The sequence below is a fragment of the Salmo salar genome, chromosome ssa26 (assembly GCF_905237065.1).
Source record: "Salmo salar chromosome ssa26, Ssal_v3.1, whole genome shotgun sequence".
In the NCBI taxonomy this organism is placed as follows: Eukaryota; Metazoa; Chordata; class Actinopteri; order Salmoniformes; family Salmonidae; genus Salmo; species Salmo salar.
Window position 1 is genome coordinate 5,404,610 of NC_059467.1, and position 17,471 is coordinate 5,422,080.

The following is a 17,471-nucleotide window of genomic DNA, read 5'->3' on the forward strand; positions in this document are numbered from 1 at the left end:
CGCCAAACCCACTGGCTCCAGGTCATCTACAAGACCCTGCTAGGTAAAGTCCCCCCTTATCTCAGCTCACTGGTCACCATAGCAGCACCCACCTGTAGCACGCACTCCAGCAGGTATATCTCTCTGGTCACCCCCAAAGCCAATTCCTCCTTTGGCTGTCTCTCCTTCCAGTTCTCTGCTGTCAATGTCTGGAACGAACTACGAAAATCTCTGAAACTGGAAACACTTATCTCCCTCACTAGCTTTAAGCACCAGCTGTCAGAGCAGCTCACAGATCACTGCACCTGTACATAGTCCATCTATAATTTAGCCCAAACAACTACCTTTTCCCCTTCTGTATTTATTTATTTAGCTCCTTTGCACCCCATTATTTCTATTTCTATTTTGCACTTTCTTCCACTACAAATCTACCATTCCAGTGTTTTACTACTTATATTGTATTTACTTTGCCACCATGGCCGTTTTTGCCTTTACCTCCCTTATCTCACCTCATTTGCTCACATTGTATATAGACTTATTTTTCTACTGTATTATTGACTGTATGTTTGTTTTACTCCATGTATAACTCTGTGTTGTTGTATGTGTCGAACTGCTTTGCTTTATCTTGGCCAGGTCGCAAATGTAAATGAGAACTTGTTCTCAACTTGCCTACCTGGTTAAATAAAGGTGAAATGAATAAAAATAAAAATTGATTTTGTACTAAATATAGTAAAGTGAAAGACAAATGGAGATATTTAGGTGTAACTCACTGCATCCATCCTCGTCGCTGTGATCGCCACAGTCGTTGTCCCCGTCACACTGCCACTGGGCCGGGATACATGTACACTCCCCAAACACGCTCACTGCACACGTGAAGTGGTTGCGCCCGCATGAACACTCCGCACTGCCCAACACGCCTGGAAAGAGAGAGAGAAGACGGAACCGGGTTAGGAAAATGCTAAAAGAATACACTTAGAGGACATGCTTGTATAGCAGAGGTGGTTTGATGAACTATCCTCTTGTGATGAGTAAGCTTGCCTGAGATCTGGTTTCCCATGTACAGATTAAGCCTAATCCTGGGTTAAAAAGCATGTTCAATGGTGAATCTCCAATGAAATAGATTTTTAGTCCGGGACTAGGCTTAATCTTTGTCTGGGAAACCAGCCCTAAGAGCTGTGGCCCTTGAGCCAAAAAGTATGCCCACCACTGCTTTAGCTCAATAGACTAATATAGCCTTATGTCAAACCATACCAAAAAAAACAGTTACCTACTGCACCTATGAGCACAGACCATATCAAGATCAATATATCGGAAGGAAAATATGCCATAGCAGAGCTGTGAGATATGCTTATGAAAGCCTCAGCACTGCCAAAGCCTCATTCACTCATGTAGTCTGACTGTCATAAACCCAATGAGCTGTATTGTCACAGGATCCAACGAAAGTGGTGCCCCTCCTCAGTCGGGCGGCGCTCGGCGGTCGTCGTCGCCGGCCTATTAGCTGCCACCGATCGTTGTTTCTGTGTCTTTTGGTTTTGTCTGTCTGTTCCGCACCTGTTTTGTGTCTGTCATTAGTGGGGGCTTATTTAGTGTGTGTTTTCAGTTGGGGTTTTGTGCGGGATTGTTTATTGTCCACTCAGGACGGTGGGACGTGATTTGTACATTTTCACTGACAGTTTTGTCAGAAGTATTACCGGGCTTTTTGTGCCGTGTGATATATTTTTCGTGTTTTATGGGAATGTGTTTTTCCCAGGCAGACTGTATGTAGCGCCCTGTGCCTTACGGCCTTTTGTGTGTGTCGATTTATTAAAAGACACTCACCTCCAGCACCTCTGTCTCCTGCATCTGATTCCACCTCTACACTAGTCCAAGTCAGTCGTGACATGTATGTTATATGCCTGTTAGCCAAGACTGGTGCATTTATACACTCCATCTATCCTGAACACACACACACCAAATAATGATATTACGCATACCAGAGGAGGATGTGTGTGTGTGTGCGTGCGCAATGGATATGTTTTCAGCTGGGGCTGAACCACAGTCTTGTGCTAAAGTAGTACAATAAATATATCTGGCCTTCATTTCACTGGCTTCCATTATGTTAATGCATTCTGTGTGAACACTGTACGCAAGTGAGAGTGTGTACCCATCCGTTGTGTGTGTGTGCATGCTTGCATATGGACATGAGGGTGAGGCTGCAATGCCTCCAGAGATGCTTTTAGCCCCTTTGAAAGAGGCTGACGGCTTCAATGAGAAATGGGTGAAGTGTGTGTGTGTGTGAGATGTTTTCCACTGAGAGCCTTCAAGAGTGTGTGTAGTAGGCTGCACTAAACAATATTAAGCAACAAAAAAAAAATACCCAAACTTTATATGAATCTCAGCAAATCGGGTCCATTACAGGGAGTGAAAAAAGCCTCCGATTTCTCTCTCTCTTTGAACTCAGTTAAAGACTGTGTGTGCGCGTGTGTGTGTGTGTGGTTGGTTCCTGGCCTCTTCACAAAGGCATCAGTCAACCCAGGAGAGCCTGGCACCAAACACACACTAACCTTCAGAAACCTCCCACAGCACTAAATTAATGGCCTCCCTTTTCATTTCTCTCCCTCTCTCTCCCCATTTGCCTACCCTTCTCTTCTGTTTTCTTTTCCTTCATTCTCGGTCTTGCTCTCCCACTCTCTCTTCCCAAAAGCTTCTAACACGACAAAGACAGAAAATGTCTGGCTCCTTCTCTTTCTAATCTCTCCCCTGAGGCGTGTGGTCCCTCCTTAGTGTCTCCAGTCCCTGTCCCTTTCAGACACATAGAACAATGGACCAGGCTAGAACTAAGGCCCTAATGACTGATGACAAAGACAGAAAGCCTAAAAACACTGTTCCTTTCTTACCCCCTAGAATCTAGATCAGACAAGGAATTATCTGTAGCATCACACACACACACGCATGCACACATGCTCACGCACACACAGACACTACTCCTCTTAGACTTGATCAGGTCGTAACTAATACTGTTAATTCGTAAGTCGCTCTGGATAAGAGCGTCTGCTAAATGACTAAAATGTAAACGTAAATGTATTTCGGGTTGGTGCATGCTGATCAACAATTTAATCTGTGCTAAATCTACATGAGTGTGTATGGGTTTCCATGAGCAGGGTTGTATATGCAGGTCTATATGAATGGCTTTCTAAGTGAGGGTTTATGTTGGACTAAATTAGAGCCTTGTGTCTAGAGTTGGCAGAGCAGTCATGTCACATGGAGCCACATGAGAGAGGCTGCATTTGTCAAACATGCTTTAAACAGCACAGGCCACTTGCACTGAGAAGACCTATAAAATGACAGGGTTCAATACAAAAACACACACAAACTCGTGTGTGTTTTCGAATACACACACACAGAAAATGAAACCACAAGTTGAGTGGATTCATTAAACTCAAACCATATGAGTGAACCGTGTAGCTGTGGATAGATATACAGGTAACTGCCAAAATAAAGAAAACACCAACATAAAGTGTATTAATAGGATGCCAGAACAGTTTCAATGCACTTTGGCATAGATTCTACAAGTCTCTGGAACTCTATTGGAGGTATGCGACACCATTCTTCCAAATTAAATTTCATAATTTGGTGTATTGTTGGAAACACTGTCTCAGGCGCTGCTCCACATTTGTTCAACTGGGTTGAGATCTGGTAACTGAGATGGCCATGACATTTGGTTTACATAAATTTCATACTCATCAAAACATTTTGTGACCACCCGTGCCCTGTGTATGGGGCATTGTCATCCTATGGGGGCATAGCCAAGGTAGACAAAATAATGGCCTGCCTAGCATTTTTGTATATGACTCGAAGCATGATGGAATGTTAATTGTTTTAATGTTTCAAGTTTTGTATGTCACATGCACAATTACAGTGAAATGCCTTTGTTTCAAGTTCTAACCCCAACAATGCAGTAATCAATAACAATGTAATACTAAAAACAACAAGGTAGAACAAAAACACACAATATATAGAAATAAGAAGAACATAATAAAGTAAGTAAGCACACTATATACAGGGTCAGTCAGTTCCAGTACCATATTTACAATGTGCAGGGATACTGGAGTGATGGAGGTAGATATGTATAGGGGTAAGGTGACTTGGCATCAGGATATATGATAAACAGAGTAGCAGTAGCCTATATGGTGATTGTATGTGAGTGGGTCAGTATAAATGTATGTATGTATGTATGTGCATATTCTGTTTGTGTGAGCAAATTATGGAGTGAGTGTTTGTATGTGTGTTGGAGTATCAGTGTGCTTTTATTTTTTGTATACCTTTATTTAACTAGGCAAGTCAGTAAAGAACAAATTCTTATTTACAATGACGGCCTACACCGGCCAAACCCGAACGACGCTGGGCCAATTGTGCACCGCACTATGGGAGTCCCAATCACGGCCGGTTGTAATATAGCCTGGATGTAGGGCTTTGTGAGTGTGAAAAGACAGTGCAAGAATAAAATAAGGTCAACTCATACAGTCTGTGTAGTCATTTTGATTGCTAAAAAGCAGTCGTATGGCATGGGGATAAAAGCTGTTCAGGAGCCTGTTGGTGTCAGACTTGATGCACCGGTACTGCTTGTCGTGTGGTAGCAGAGAGAATAATCTATGGCTTGGGTGGTAGTAGTCTAACGAATGTCCGGGTCTTCCTTTCACACCACCTGATATAGTGGTCATGGATGGCAGGGAGCTTGGCCCCAGTGATGTACTGGGCTGTCTGTACCACACTCTGTAGCACCACGTGATCAAGGGCGGTGCTATTGTCATACCAAGCAGTGATGCAGCCAGTCAAGTTGCTCTCAATGGTTCAGCAGTAGAACTTGTTGAAGATTTGAGGGCCTATGCCAACCCTTCTCAACCTCCTGAGGGGGAAGAGGCGCTGTCGTGCCTTCTTCACAACTGTGCCCGTATGTGGACCATTTTATGTTCTTAGTGATTTGGACACTGAAGAACTTGGGGGCCCACACTGCCAGGTCACTGACCTCCTCCCTGCAGGCTGTCTCATCGTTGTCGGTGATCAGGCCTACCACCATTGTGTCGTCAACAAACTTGATGATGGTGTTGGAGTCGTGCGTGGCTACGCAGTTGTGGGTGAGTACAGGAGGGGACTAGGCACACCGCTAAGGGGCCCCCGTGTTGAGGGTCAACGTGGCGGAAGTGATGTTGCCTACTCTCACCACCTGGGGTCCAGCCGTCAGGAAGTAAAGGATTAAGTTGCAGAGGAAGGTGTTCAGTCCCAGGGCCCTAAGCTTGGTGATGAGCTTGGAGGGGAAATTGTGTTGAATGCTGTGCTGTAGTCAATGAGCAGCATTCTCACATAAGTATTCCTTTTATCCAGGTGGGTGAGGGCAGCGCAATTAAGATTGTGTAGTCTATTGATCTGTTGGGGCGGTATGCAAATTGGAGTGGGTCTAGAGTATAGGTCGACCGATTAATCGGAATGGAATATTAATTAGGGCCGATCTCAAGTTTTCATAACAATCGGTAATCGGTATTTTTGGCCACCGATTTGCCGATTTATTATTCTTTTTTTAATAAATATTTTTTAACTAGGCAAGTCAGTTAAGAACACATTCTTATTTTCAATGACAACCCACCGTTCCTAGGCTAACTGCCTTGTTCAGGGGCAGAACGACAGATTTTTACCTTGTCAGCTCGGGGATTCAATCTTGCAACCTTACGGTTAACTAGTCCAACGCTCTAACCACCTGCTTTACATTGCACTCCACGAGGAGCCTGCCTGTTACGCGAATGCAGTAAGAAGCCATGGTAAGTTGCTAGCTAGCATTAAACTTATCAATCATAATCACTAGTTAACTACACATGGTTGATGATATTACTAGTTTATCTAGCCTGTCCTGCGTTGCATATAATTGATGCGGTGCGCATTCGCGAAAAAGGTTGCTCCAACTTGTACCTAACCATAAACATCAATGTTTTTCTTAAAATCAATACACAAGTATATATTTTTAAACCTGCATATTTAGTTAATATTGCCTGCTAACATGAATTTCTTTTAACTAGGGAAAATGTGTCACGTCTGCAACAGAGTCAGGGTATTTGCAGCAGTTTGGGCCGCCTGGCTCGTTGCGAACTGTGTGAATACTATTTCTTCCTAACAAAGAAAGCCAACTTCGCCAAACGGGGGATGATTTAACAAAAGCGCATTTGCGAAAAAAGCACAATCGTTGCACGACTGTACCTAACTATAAACATCAATGCCTTTCTTAAAATCAATACACAGAAGTATACATTTTTAAACCTGCATATTTAGCTAAAAGAAATACAAGTTAGCAGGCAATATTAACCAGGTGAAATTGTTTCACTTCTCTTCCGTTCATTGCACGCAGAGTCAGGGTATATGCAACAGTTTGGGCCACCTGGCTCGTTGCGAACTAATTTGGCAGAATTTTACGTAATTATGACATAACATTGAAGGTTGTGCAATGTAACAGGAATATTTAGACTTATGGATGCCACCCGTTAGATAAAATACGGAACGGTAACGTATTTCACTGAAAGAATAAACGTGATAGTTTCCGGATTCGACCATATTAATGACCTAAGGCTCGTATTTCTGTGTGTTACTATGTTATAATTAAGTCTATGATTTGATAGAGCAGTCTGACTGAACGGTGGTAGGCAGCAGCAGGCTCGTAAGCATTCATTCAAACAGCACTTTACTGCGTTTTGCCAGCAGCTCTTCGCAATGCATTGCGCTGTTTATGACTTCAAGCCTGTCAACTCCCAAGATGAGGCTGGTGTAACCAATGTTAAATGGCTAGGTAGTTAGCCGGGTGCGCGCTAATAGCGTTTCAAACGTCACTCGCTCTGAGACTTGGAGTAGTTGTTTCCCTTGCTCTACATGGGTAACGCTGCTTCGAGGGTGGCTGTTGGCTATGTGTTCCTAGTTCGAGCCCAGGTAGGAGCGAGGAGAGGGACGGAAGCTATAATCTTACACTGGCAATACTAAAGTGCCTATAAGAACACCCATTGGTCAAAGGTATATGAAATACAAATCGTATAGGAGAGAAATAGTCCTATAATTCCTATAATAACTACAACCTAAAACATCTTACCTGGGAATATTGAAGACTCATGTTAAAAGGAACCACCAGCTTTCATATGTTCTCATGTTCTGAGCAAGGAACTTAAACGTTAGCTTTCTTACATGGCACATAATGCACCTTTACTTTCTTCTCCAACACTTTGTTTTTGCATAATTTAAACCAAATTGAACATGTTTCATTTTATTTGAGGCTAAATTGATTTTATTGATGTATTATATAAAGTTAAAATAAGTGTTCATTCAGTATTGTTGTAATTGTCATTATTACAAATAAAAAAATAGGGAAAAAAAGAAAAAAATATATATATAAAAAAAAAACATTGGCCGATTAATCGGTATCGGCTTTTTTGGGTCCTCCAATAATCGATATCGGCGTTGAAAAATCATAATCGGTCGACCTCTAGTCTAGAGTGTCTGGGATGGTAAAGTTAATGTGTGCCATATCCAGCCTCTGAAAGCACTTCATGATTACAGATGAGTGCTACAGGGTGGTAGTCATTATGGCATGAAGCTTAAAAGTTCTTGGGAACAGGAATGATGGTGGTCATCTTAAAATGTTGGGATTACAGACAAGTACAAGGAGAGGTTGAAAATGACTGTGAATATACTTGCCAGCTTTTCTGGACATGCTTTGAGAACGTGCCCCGGAATACCATCAGGCCCCAAGGCCTTGCAAGTGTTGACCTGATTAAACACTTTACTCACAACGGCCTGAGAGAGCGAGATCCCGCAATCTTCTGGGTCTCACACCCGGCACAACGTTATTGTCAAAGCATGCATAAAATGTATTGAGTTCGTCTGGTAGAGAGGCAATGTTGGGCAGATCACGGTTGGGTCTTCCTTCAAAACAAATCAAATTGTATTGGTCACATACAGTTGAAGTCGGAAGTTTACATACACCTTAGCCAAATACATTCAAACTTAGTTTCTCACAATTCCTAACATTTAATTCCATTTTAGGTCAGTTAGATCACCACTTTATTTTAATAATTTGAAATGTCAGAATAATAGTAGAGAGAATTATTTATTTCAGCTTTTATTTATTTCATCACATTCCCAGTGGGTCAGAAGTTTGCACACACTCAATTAGTATTTGGTAGCACTGCCTTTAAATTGTTTAACTTGGGTCAAACGTTTTGGGTAGCCTTCCACAAGCTTCCCACAATAAGTTGGGTGGATTTTGGCCCATTCCTCCTGACAGAGCTGGTGTAACTGAGTCAGGTTTGTAGGCCTCCTTGCTCGCACACGCTTTTTCAGTTCTGCCCACAAATTTTCTATAGGATTGAGGTCAGGGTCTTGTGATGGCCACTCCAATACCTTGACTTTGTTGTCCTTAAGCCACTTTGCCACAACTTTGGAAGTATGCTTGGGGTCATTGTCCATTTGGAAGACCCATTTGCAACTTCCTGACTGATGTCTTGCGGTGTTGCTTCAATTTATCCACATAATTTTCCTGCATCATGATGTCATCTATTTTGTGAAGTGCACCAGTCCCTCCTGCAGCAAAGCACCCCCACAACATGATGCTGCCACCCCCGTGCTTCACGGTTGGGATGATGTTCTTCGGCTTGCAAGCCTCCCCTTTTTCCTCCAAACATAACGATGGTCATTATGGTCAAACAGTTCTATTTTTGTTTCATCAGACCAGAGGACATTTCTCCAAAAGGTAAGATCTTTGTCTCCATGTGCAGTTGCAAACCGTAGTCTGGCTTTTTTATGGCGGTTTTGGATAAGTGGCTTCTTCCTTGCTGAGCGCCTTTCAAGTTATGTCGATACAGGACTCGTTTTACTGTGGATATAGATACTTTTCTACCTGTTTCCTCTAGCATCTTCACAAGGTCCTTTGCTGTTGTTCTGGGATTGATTTGCACTTTTTGCACCAAAGTACGTTCATCTCTAGGAGACAGAACGCGTCTCCTTCCTGAGCGGTATGACGGCTGCGTGGTCCCATGGTGTTTATACTTGCGTATTATTGTTTGTACAGATGAACGTGGTACCTTCAGGCATTTTTGAAGGCAGGCCTTGAAATACATCCACAGGTACACCTCCAATTGACTCAAAGTATGTCAATTAGCCTATCAGAAGCTTCTAAAGCCATGACATCATGTTCTGGAATTTTCCGAGCTGTTTAAAAGCACAGTCAATTTAGCGTATGTAAACTTCTGACCCACTGGAATTGTGATACAGTGAATTATAAGCTAAATAATCTGTCTGTAACCAATTGTTGGAAAAATGACTTGTGTCATGCACTTGCCAAAACTACAGTTTGTTAACAAGAACTTTGTGTAGTGGTTGAAAAATTATTTTTAATGACTCCAACCTAAGTGTATGTAAACTTCCGACTTCAACTGTACTTAGCAGATGTTATTGTGGGTATAGCGAAATGCTTGTCCTTTGTAATCCGTAATGGATTGTAGCATCTGCCACATGCGGCAGGCATCAGAGCCTGTGTAATATGATTCCACCTTATTCCTATATGATACTTTTGCTCGTTTGATGACTCTGCGGAAGTCATAGCAGGACTTCTTGTACTTGTTCCTGTCCTCAGCCATAGCCTCAGGGTTGTCTGTGATAGCCCAGTGTTGATATAGGTCTTTTGATTGGGGAAGCAGCAAACCTTAACTGAGGGGATAACGTAGCCGATGCAATTCCTAATGAAACCGGTGAATGAGGTTGTTAGCTCGATGTTATCGGCGTTGTCCCAAAACATATTCCAATCAGCGCTACAAAGCAGTCCTATAGGATAATCTCTGATTCTGGAGACCATTTCTCAACGGAGCGAGTCATGAGCAATTCCTGTATGAGCTTCTGCTTGTAAACAGGAAGCAGTAGTACGGAGTCATGATCTGATTTGTTGAATGACGGACGAGGGAGGGCCTTGTATGCTTGCTTGTGGGTAGAATAACAGTGGTCTAGGAATGTATCGCCACTAGTGGCGAGGGAGACGTGTTGATGGAAGTTCAGGCATCACGTGTCTTAATGATGCAGATTTAAAAATTACCAACTACCGGAAACGCAGCCTCTGTATGTATGTTTTCCTGCTTGGTTATAGCCTCGTACAGTTCGTTAAGTGCCAGCTTGTTATTTTTCTTGTCCTGGTGGAATTTATACAACAGTAACAATAACAGCTGAAAACTCCACCAGGAGGTAAAAAAAAAGCATTTAACCATCAAGTATTCCAAGACAGGTTAACAAATGGGTCGACACCTCCACCGCACTCAGTTTCCCTGACTCCACTGACCTGTCGGCACAGTGAATGGAGAATCCATTGGATAGCCATAGGGGGTACCTTGTCCGAGAGCCATGTTTCGCAAAAGCAGAGAATATTGAAGTTTCGAGAGTCCCTTTGGTAGAAAATCCGCAATCGGAGGTCATCCATCTTATTATTGAGTGCATGGAGATAAGATGGATGGAGGAGAATGGCTTGTTCTCCTTTTGCCTTAATCTTGCTAGAATCCCCCCTCTCTTGCCTTTGTAACGTTTGCATTTCCTCTTGGGTAGCCCGGAAATTGGGTTTGAATTACAGAAAGAGCCAAGGACGAGTCATGAGTCGAAGTTGAAACTAGTATTGTGGTAAGTAACTGCCGATCTGATGTTCAAAAGTTGTTGTTGGTTGTAAGAAATGACACGGCCATTCAGTACAGCGCCATCTTTAAGTCAATTGCTCAATTAACTCAGGAACCACACCTGTGTGGAAGCACCTGCTTTCAATAGACTTTGTATCCCACATTTACTTAAGTGTTTCCATTATTTTGGCAGTTAAACTGTACTTCAATCATATACCTTTGAATAATCAAATTTTTGGGGGGGATCGAAACATTTCTAAAATAATGTCTAAACTGTAATCCTTAACGGTGAAACTGCCACTTCCGTTTGTGATAGGCTATTACAACAACAAAGTTATTGAAAACAACACACTTTTTCTTTCGACATCATTGCACCCACGATAGAACAGCAGAATATGCACTGTAATTTCTTAATTTTTTTTCGCTGCACGACACCTCACCGCTGTTTCGTCAACAAAACAAAAACAATAAAAGGTGCTGGGCAAACGGTGGCGCTGTTTCCCCTAATGTGGATTCCATCTTTAGAGGCGATTGTAAGATCAATACCTGAATAAACAGACTAGATTACTTGTAAAAGACGGAAACCTCTCCAGGTACTTATTTTAAAAGGGAACACGCCATTCCCCCACAATTCATTGCCAGCCAGGTATTGTAGCACTGGTCTTTCAAAGGCACTGCCATGACAGACAGAACACAACGATCAGAGAGAGATAAGAGCTCACCTGGCTGTGTGTGTGTGAGAGAGAGTGTGGGGGGTAAGCCAAACCCTCACTTCCTTCCAGGTAGTGAGGTTTTCGCTTGGCTGCCAAATGCTGGTGTGTGTGTGTTTGTGTGTGTGTGTGTGACCTCCTGCAAAGAGAAAACAGACCACTGACCACACACAGCTTTGTCCACACCTTTGAACGTGGCGTGCATGTGTGTGTATGAGCATAGAACCCTCGGCATGGCCAGAGCTAGACAGGTGGTCCTCCAGGGAAAACACAACCCATCCCACAATCTACCACTACCTACAGCACTCCACTAACACATAATGGGCTATTCTAGAATTGGCTATTTCATCTTTGGTGAGACTACAAGTCAAGAAAAAAGTTATTTCTACTACCACCTGTTTTCTTTCACCAGCACCCAATGTTAACTCATTTACCTTCTAATGTACTACTATAAATAACGTCCGCACCCACACAGGATCTTAGAAAGCTGTTCATTGTAATATAGGGTCAACACACACAAACGATAACCCAACCCCCCAGGAGAGAGATAGAGATAGACATGGGCTTGAAAGACGGACTTGGCTGAGGAAGGAGACAGAGAGATGGGCTTGGCAGAATTGGCTAGCTGAGTATGAACATTATGTGTGTGTATGTGTGCGTGCGTCCGTGACCGATGTTTGGGGTGGGGAATTCTGATTCCAGCGGTCTTTCTCCACAGCATACAAGGAATGCTGCTGAAGCCACAGTGTTTAGGTGTGTGTATGTGTGTGTAACCCTATCGTCTGGCCGAAGTCCAGTCCAGCACAATATCCAGTACAGTAGTCTACAATACAAGCCTCCTGTCTGGGCCAAGCCTCTGAACCCCTACGTGCAACCCAACCCTCTTCGGAGACTAGGGCCCCTCTCTGTGCCTTATCGATCACCCACTCCCCCTGCCTCAGACACGGACCCTGAAAATGAGTACACATGCTAACAGAGTGAAATCCAGTCCAGCTATGAATCAAACAAGATGAGGTGAAAGATGAGTAGAACTGGAAAGCGATAGGGAGAGAGCCATGCAAAATTATTGTATTCCTTTCTGACTGATTGGAGAATAGTCTGGGTGCATCTCAATAGTCTAGTTGATTCCTCTTCTACTCTCCTTTCCTTCATTGTACTGATATAATATAACCTGGGTATGTACAGTTGGTACATCCAGTAGGCATGACCCCACTATACCTTGCTCCACTTTCCTGTCTTTGTGGGTCAGCACACATGAAGGAAACAAGAAGACGAGGGGAGAAGGCTACTTTAGGCCATCGGGACATGTCCCATGCCTATATCTGCCACTAGCTCTGAACACTGGAAAGCACAGTGTTCTTGAACAGCCTCTAGGAGCAGTGTGGGTTGACAGATCCTTCCTCTGGCCTAGCCAGTCACTCTCAGCCTGCTGAGTCTGATCTCAGACTGAAGGGAAACGTGTAATAAAATGGGATTACTCCATCAAGGCAAACTGTAACTCACTTTATGGGCTCAGAGTGAGGCTGGATGAAAAGAGCAGATAGGGAGACCCACACAGATCCAATATCCACCATTAGAGCCATAAAGAAAGCCATCTACAGGGTTCAAACATTTATAGTAAAAATAATAACTGGAATGCATCTTGTCTATTCTCAATGGCTTCTAGGGATGGGCATGGTTAATAGAATATCCAGATATCTGAACGGATGTTAATATTCATTTGTAAAAAAAAAATTTTACAATGCAAAACCTTTGTCTCAAGTAAATTCAACGTTTATGTACGGCGCTCTGAGCTACTGCTGCTTAAGATGTCACGTGGCTTTGACAGTACATTTTTTTTTGTTACTGTAAGTAGCCTACGAACTGAGGATGCACAAAGTGGTTGTATTATTTTCGAGCTCATTTTCTCTCTCATGGGCAACGGGATATGGGTTGCATTTTACATGAAAAGGCATTTTACTATCATAGCCCATTTAGCCCTCCAGTCAGCCCTGACAACTGTATACTATTTTCCCCACTTTAAATAGCAATTAGCCTAGTACAGGCGTGCACCAATGGAGGGTCCACAAGACCTGACACAGATCAATGCAAAACACTCACCAGAAAACGTATTTTTAAACATTTAAACATCAGACCACTCTTTCACTGTTGCTGTTAGCCTAGGCTACTGTTAGCCAAAGACTACCGATATAGCACCCTGAAAACAACTGCGCACTGTCTGCTGTTGTGGCATTTTTTTATTTTTTTTACTATCCGGATATCTGGGAAAAAAATGCAGGATATTATTCGAATAGCTAAATCATTTCAAATACCCATCCCTAATGGCTTGTAATGAAAAGTGCAGAATGGCCATGTAGATATTGTGTAGAAGAGCCAGCAAGTCCACATGTTCCATAACAATAAGACTTTAGTTCACGACATGGAGCTCGTTACATTTGAAAATGTCTGAGTTTGCCAATATGAGTAAAGTTTGTATTTATTTATTTTTATTTCACCTTTATTTAACCAGGTAGGCCAGTTGAGAACAAGTTCTCATTTACAACTGCGACCTGGCCAAGATAAAGCAAAGCAGTGCGACACAAACAACAACACAGAGTTACATATGGAATAAACAAACATACGGTCAATAACACAATAGAAAAGTATATATACAGTGTGTGCAAATGAGGTAAGATAAGGGAGGTAAGGCAATAAGTAGGCCATAGTGGCGAAATAATTACAATTTAGCCATTAAACACTGGAGTGATAGATGTGCAGAAGATGAATGTGCAAGTAGAGATACTGGGGTGCAAAGGAGCAAAAAAACTAAAACAGTATGGGGATGAGGTAGTTGGATGGGCTATTTTAGATGGGCTATGTACAGGCACAGTGATCTGTGAGCTGCTCTGACAGCTGGTGCTTAAAGTTAGTGAGGGAGATAAGTGTTTCCAGCTTCAGTGATTTTTGCAATTCGTTCCAGTCATTGGCAGCAGAGAACTGGAAGGAAAGGTGCCCAAAGGAGGAATTGGCTTTGGGGGTGATCAGTGAAATATACCTGCTGGAGTGCGTGCTACGGGTGGGTGCTGCTATGGTGACCAGTAAGCTGAGATAACGCGGGGCTTTATGTATGGCTTGCAATAGGGCATTGCTATCAGTCCAACACTGACCTATAAAATAATTGTCTCAAACAAGCACGCATACACAAACACTTGAGCACACACACACACACACACATCCTGTCTGTGGGAAGTCTTGTTCTGAAGAAGACCGCTCAGCAGAATGTGACTGGCTATAAGACGCCGCCTTAAAATGACCAATTTGTCATCATCCACCATGTTGTCACCCTGTCCTTTCTCCAGACACTGGAGAAGAACATCCTAGAAGTTGCTAGTAGTTCCTAGAAGTTGCTAGTAGTTCCTAGATGAGTTTGGGCCTGGGTCAAACACGTGTTTCAGCCAGGGAAGATTTTTAGGGCGATTCATTCTGTCCACAAAACAGTCTTCACAGTGCGTTAAGTTGGACAATAGATGGCTGTTTTGTAGACAGATGATGTGACACTTAGTAGCTCAAGATTGATTGGTGTGGGTTTTAAGAGTCACAAACGCACACACTCAAACGTGCAAAATTGCACGTGTGAGACACACAACAACAAAACCAACATTAAATTGTTGACTTGAAGGCAAGACCATGCTAGAACCGAAGCGGACAACCTGTGGTTGTGGTTGAATTCTCTCCCTCTGGCTCCTTTTTGGAAAGAGAATAAAACAGAAAACACAGACCCCTCCATTCAGTGTGATTTATCCGTATGGCCGAGCCCTCTTTACCGGCTGCAAAGGCCCCCTTCCGGGGTGCCCAGCGGGATGCCTGAAAGTGGTGTGTGAACCTCTCCTGTCTCCTTTAGCTGAAAAGGGAGGGATGAACAATGGCCCTCGCTAGGCACTCATTCCGAACAATCGCTCTTTTTTTCCTCTAGCTCTCCTTCTCATGTATTACTCATTCCTCATACCTCACTCCATCAGAGTATCATAGTTAATAAAAGTACTTCCTTTGCTACCACCACCCTCTCCCTTCTTTTTCTCACTCTGTATCTCTCCTCTCACTGGTTCTTTCTCCTTTCCCATGTCCCACTCGCTCTCCTATGCCACCCTTTCCCCTCTCTCCCTGCTCCCACTGCCTTTCGTTGGCAATAGCGAGGAAAACAGACTGAATCGAAAGGAGGAACAGGAGAATAGAGGAAGGAGAGACTATGAGAAAGCTGCGCCTCACATTTTTCGGGGTTCTCAGGACCCCAAATGACCCTCCTATTTCCCAAATTGTCAAAAAGTGGATGACCACCCCTCCCCCACAAGCTCCATATGTCCCCCCTACCCAATTCTGTGAAAAGTCCTCTGCTGCCTCAAAGGTTTGGACCGAGCAAATGAGCGAGAAATATTTTAGAGAACTAATAACATAATTGTCATTGCTGCTATAATGACATCAACGTTGATTTACGATGAGGCCCAATTTTAATTTATGAAAACAATCAACTAGGCCTAAAGTGTGCACGCAGAGTTGGCTGTATGAATCATGATGGTCCACATTCACATCTCTCCCCCAGTGCAAAAGCTACTAGTGACCACACACTGTCTGTGTGGAATGTGTAGCTAATCTGTTAGCACGGCGCTCTCCCAACCAGGCCAAGCCAGGAGACACCAAACCAAAGGCACCCACGCACGGGTACGGGCACACACACACACCTGGCATCAACAGCAACCATTACTTATTTTAATTCTCCCCTTATATCACTGCAATCCTCACTTGGCCCCTTCTGTTGAAGGCTCTGGAGAGAGGACAGTTTAGACACAGGAAGTTACCACTGGAGGCCATTTTGTCCATTCACCGCTGGCTCCTACAGAGCTATTGAGCATTCACTCCGCACCTCCACATCCCCGACAGGCGCAACAAAAAGCATTTTAACGAAAACCCTCCCTGTGGTTCCCACACTATTTCACCTGTCAAACACTCACAAAACAGGAGGGGAATGCCAAACACTCCTCTGGGGCACCTCAAGCGCACCTCCCGCCAGCCTAGGACCAATAGAGACATTGTGGTCCCTCTTTCAGACCAGGGACACTATATCTTTGGACCGCCATACCTCCCTTTTCTCCAGGGTCCAAACAGCAAGGCCTGAAAGGGGCAAACGTTCTTTAGCACCGCTGTGAAGGGCATGACCACAACTGGCAGGATGTTGGGGGGAAGTAGTTCTTTCCAAATAGAAAAGGATGAAAGAATAAGAGGAGTCTTCTGGAAAGAGGGATAGAATAGCTTCAGTGGGCAAACAATCCAAATACAGGAATGCCTATGTAAGACGGGAGAGAGATTGTGAAAAAGGAGGGAGCAAAGCAGGAGATCTCCGCTGTTTAAGACAGTTCAGTAATCCCCTGCAAAGTCCAGGTCCGTCACAGATAATGTGTGTGATCATTCCTTTAATCCCATGGAGCTTCAAAGCATATAGAGTTACCTGGAAATACATCCCTAAAACACAGCACTGAGCCATTTTCACAGAATCTCAGTGTAATCAGTATAAAAATAGAGGTTACAATTTGTTCTATTTGTCCTTCAACTAGGGTTGGGCGATGTCAACCTTTGATTTAAGTTCGTCCTAAATCATGATAGGACAAACTTAAATCAGCTTTACCAATTTTTTTACCAGCATGTCACATGCAACCAGGGGGGAAAAAAATCCTAGACCACCTTTACTCCACACACAGAGATGCATACAAAGCTCTCCCCCGCCCTCCATTTGGCAAATCTGACCACAATTCTATCCTCCTGATTCCTGCCTACAAGCAAAAACTAAAGTAGAAGGACCAATGACTTGCTCAATATGGAACTGGTCTGATGATGCGGATGCTAAACTACAGGACTGTTTTGCTAGCACAGACTGGAATATGTTCCGGGATTTATCCAATGGCATTGAAGAATACACCACCCCAGTCATTGGCTTCATCAATAAGTCCATTGACGATGTCGTCCCCACAGTGACTGTACGTACATATCCCAAACAGAACTCATGGAATACAGGCAACATCTGCATCGAGCTAAATGCTAGAGCTGCCGCTTTCAAGGAGCTGGAGACTAATCCGGACACTTTAAGAAATCCCGC

At 43.4% G+C, this 17,471-nt stretch overlaps 1 protein-coding gene across 5 annotated transcripts in view; it reads right to left on the reverse strand.

Annotated features, from left to right (window-relative positions):
• The window catches only part of LOC106587054 (low-density lipoprotein receptor-related protein 4), a 270,120-nt gene that overhangs the window by 166,181 nt on the left and 86,468 nt on the right, over nt 1–17,471 (reverse strand). For all 5 annotated transcript variants that reach the window (XM_014174939.2, XM_014174937.2, XM_014174938.2 and 2 more), the window contains exon 2: nt 750–896. In XM_014174939.2, the coding sequence (XP_014030414.2) occupies nt 750–896 (147 nt within the window). The remainder of the gene's footprint in view (nt 1–749; nt 897–17,471) is intronic.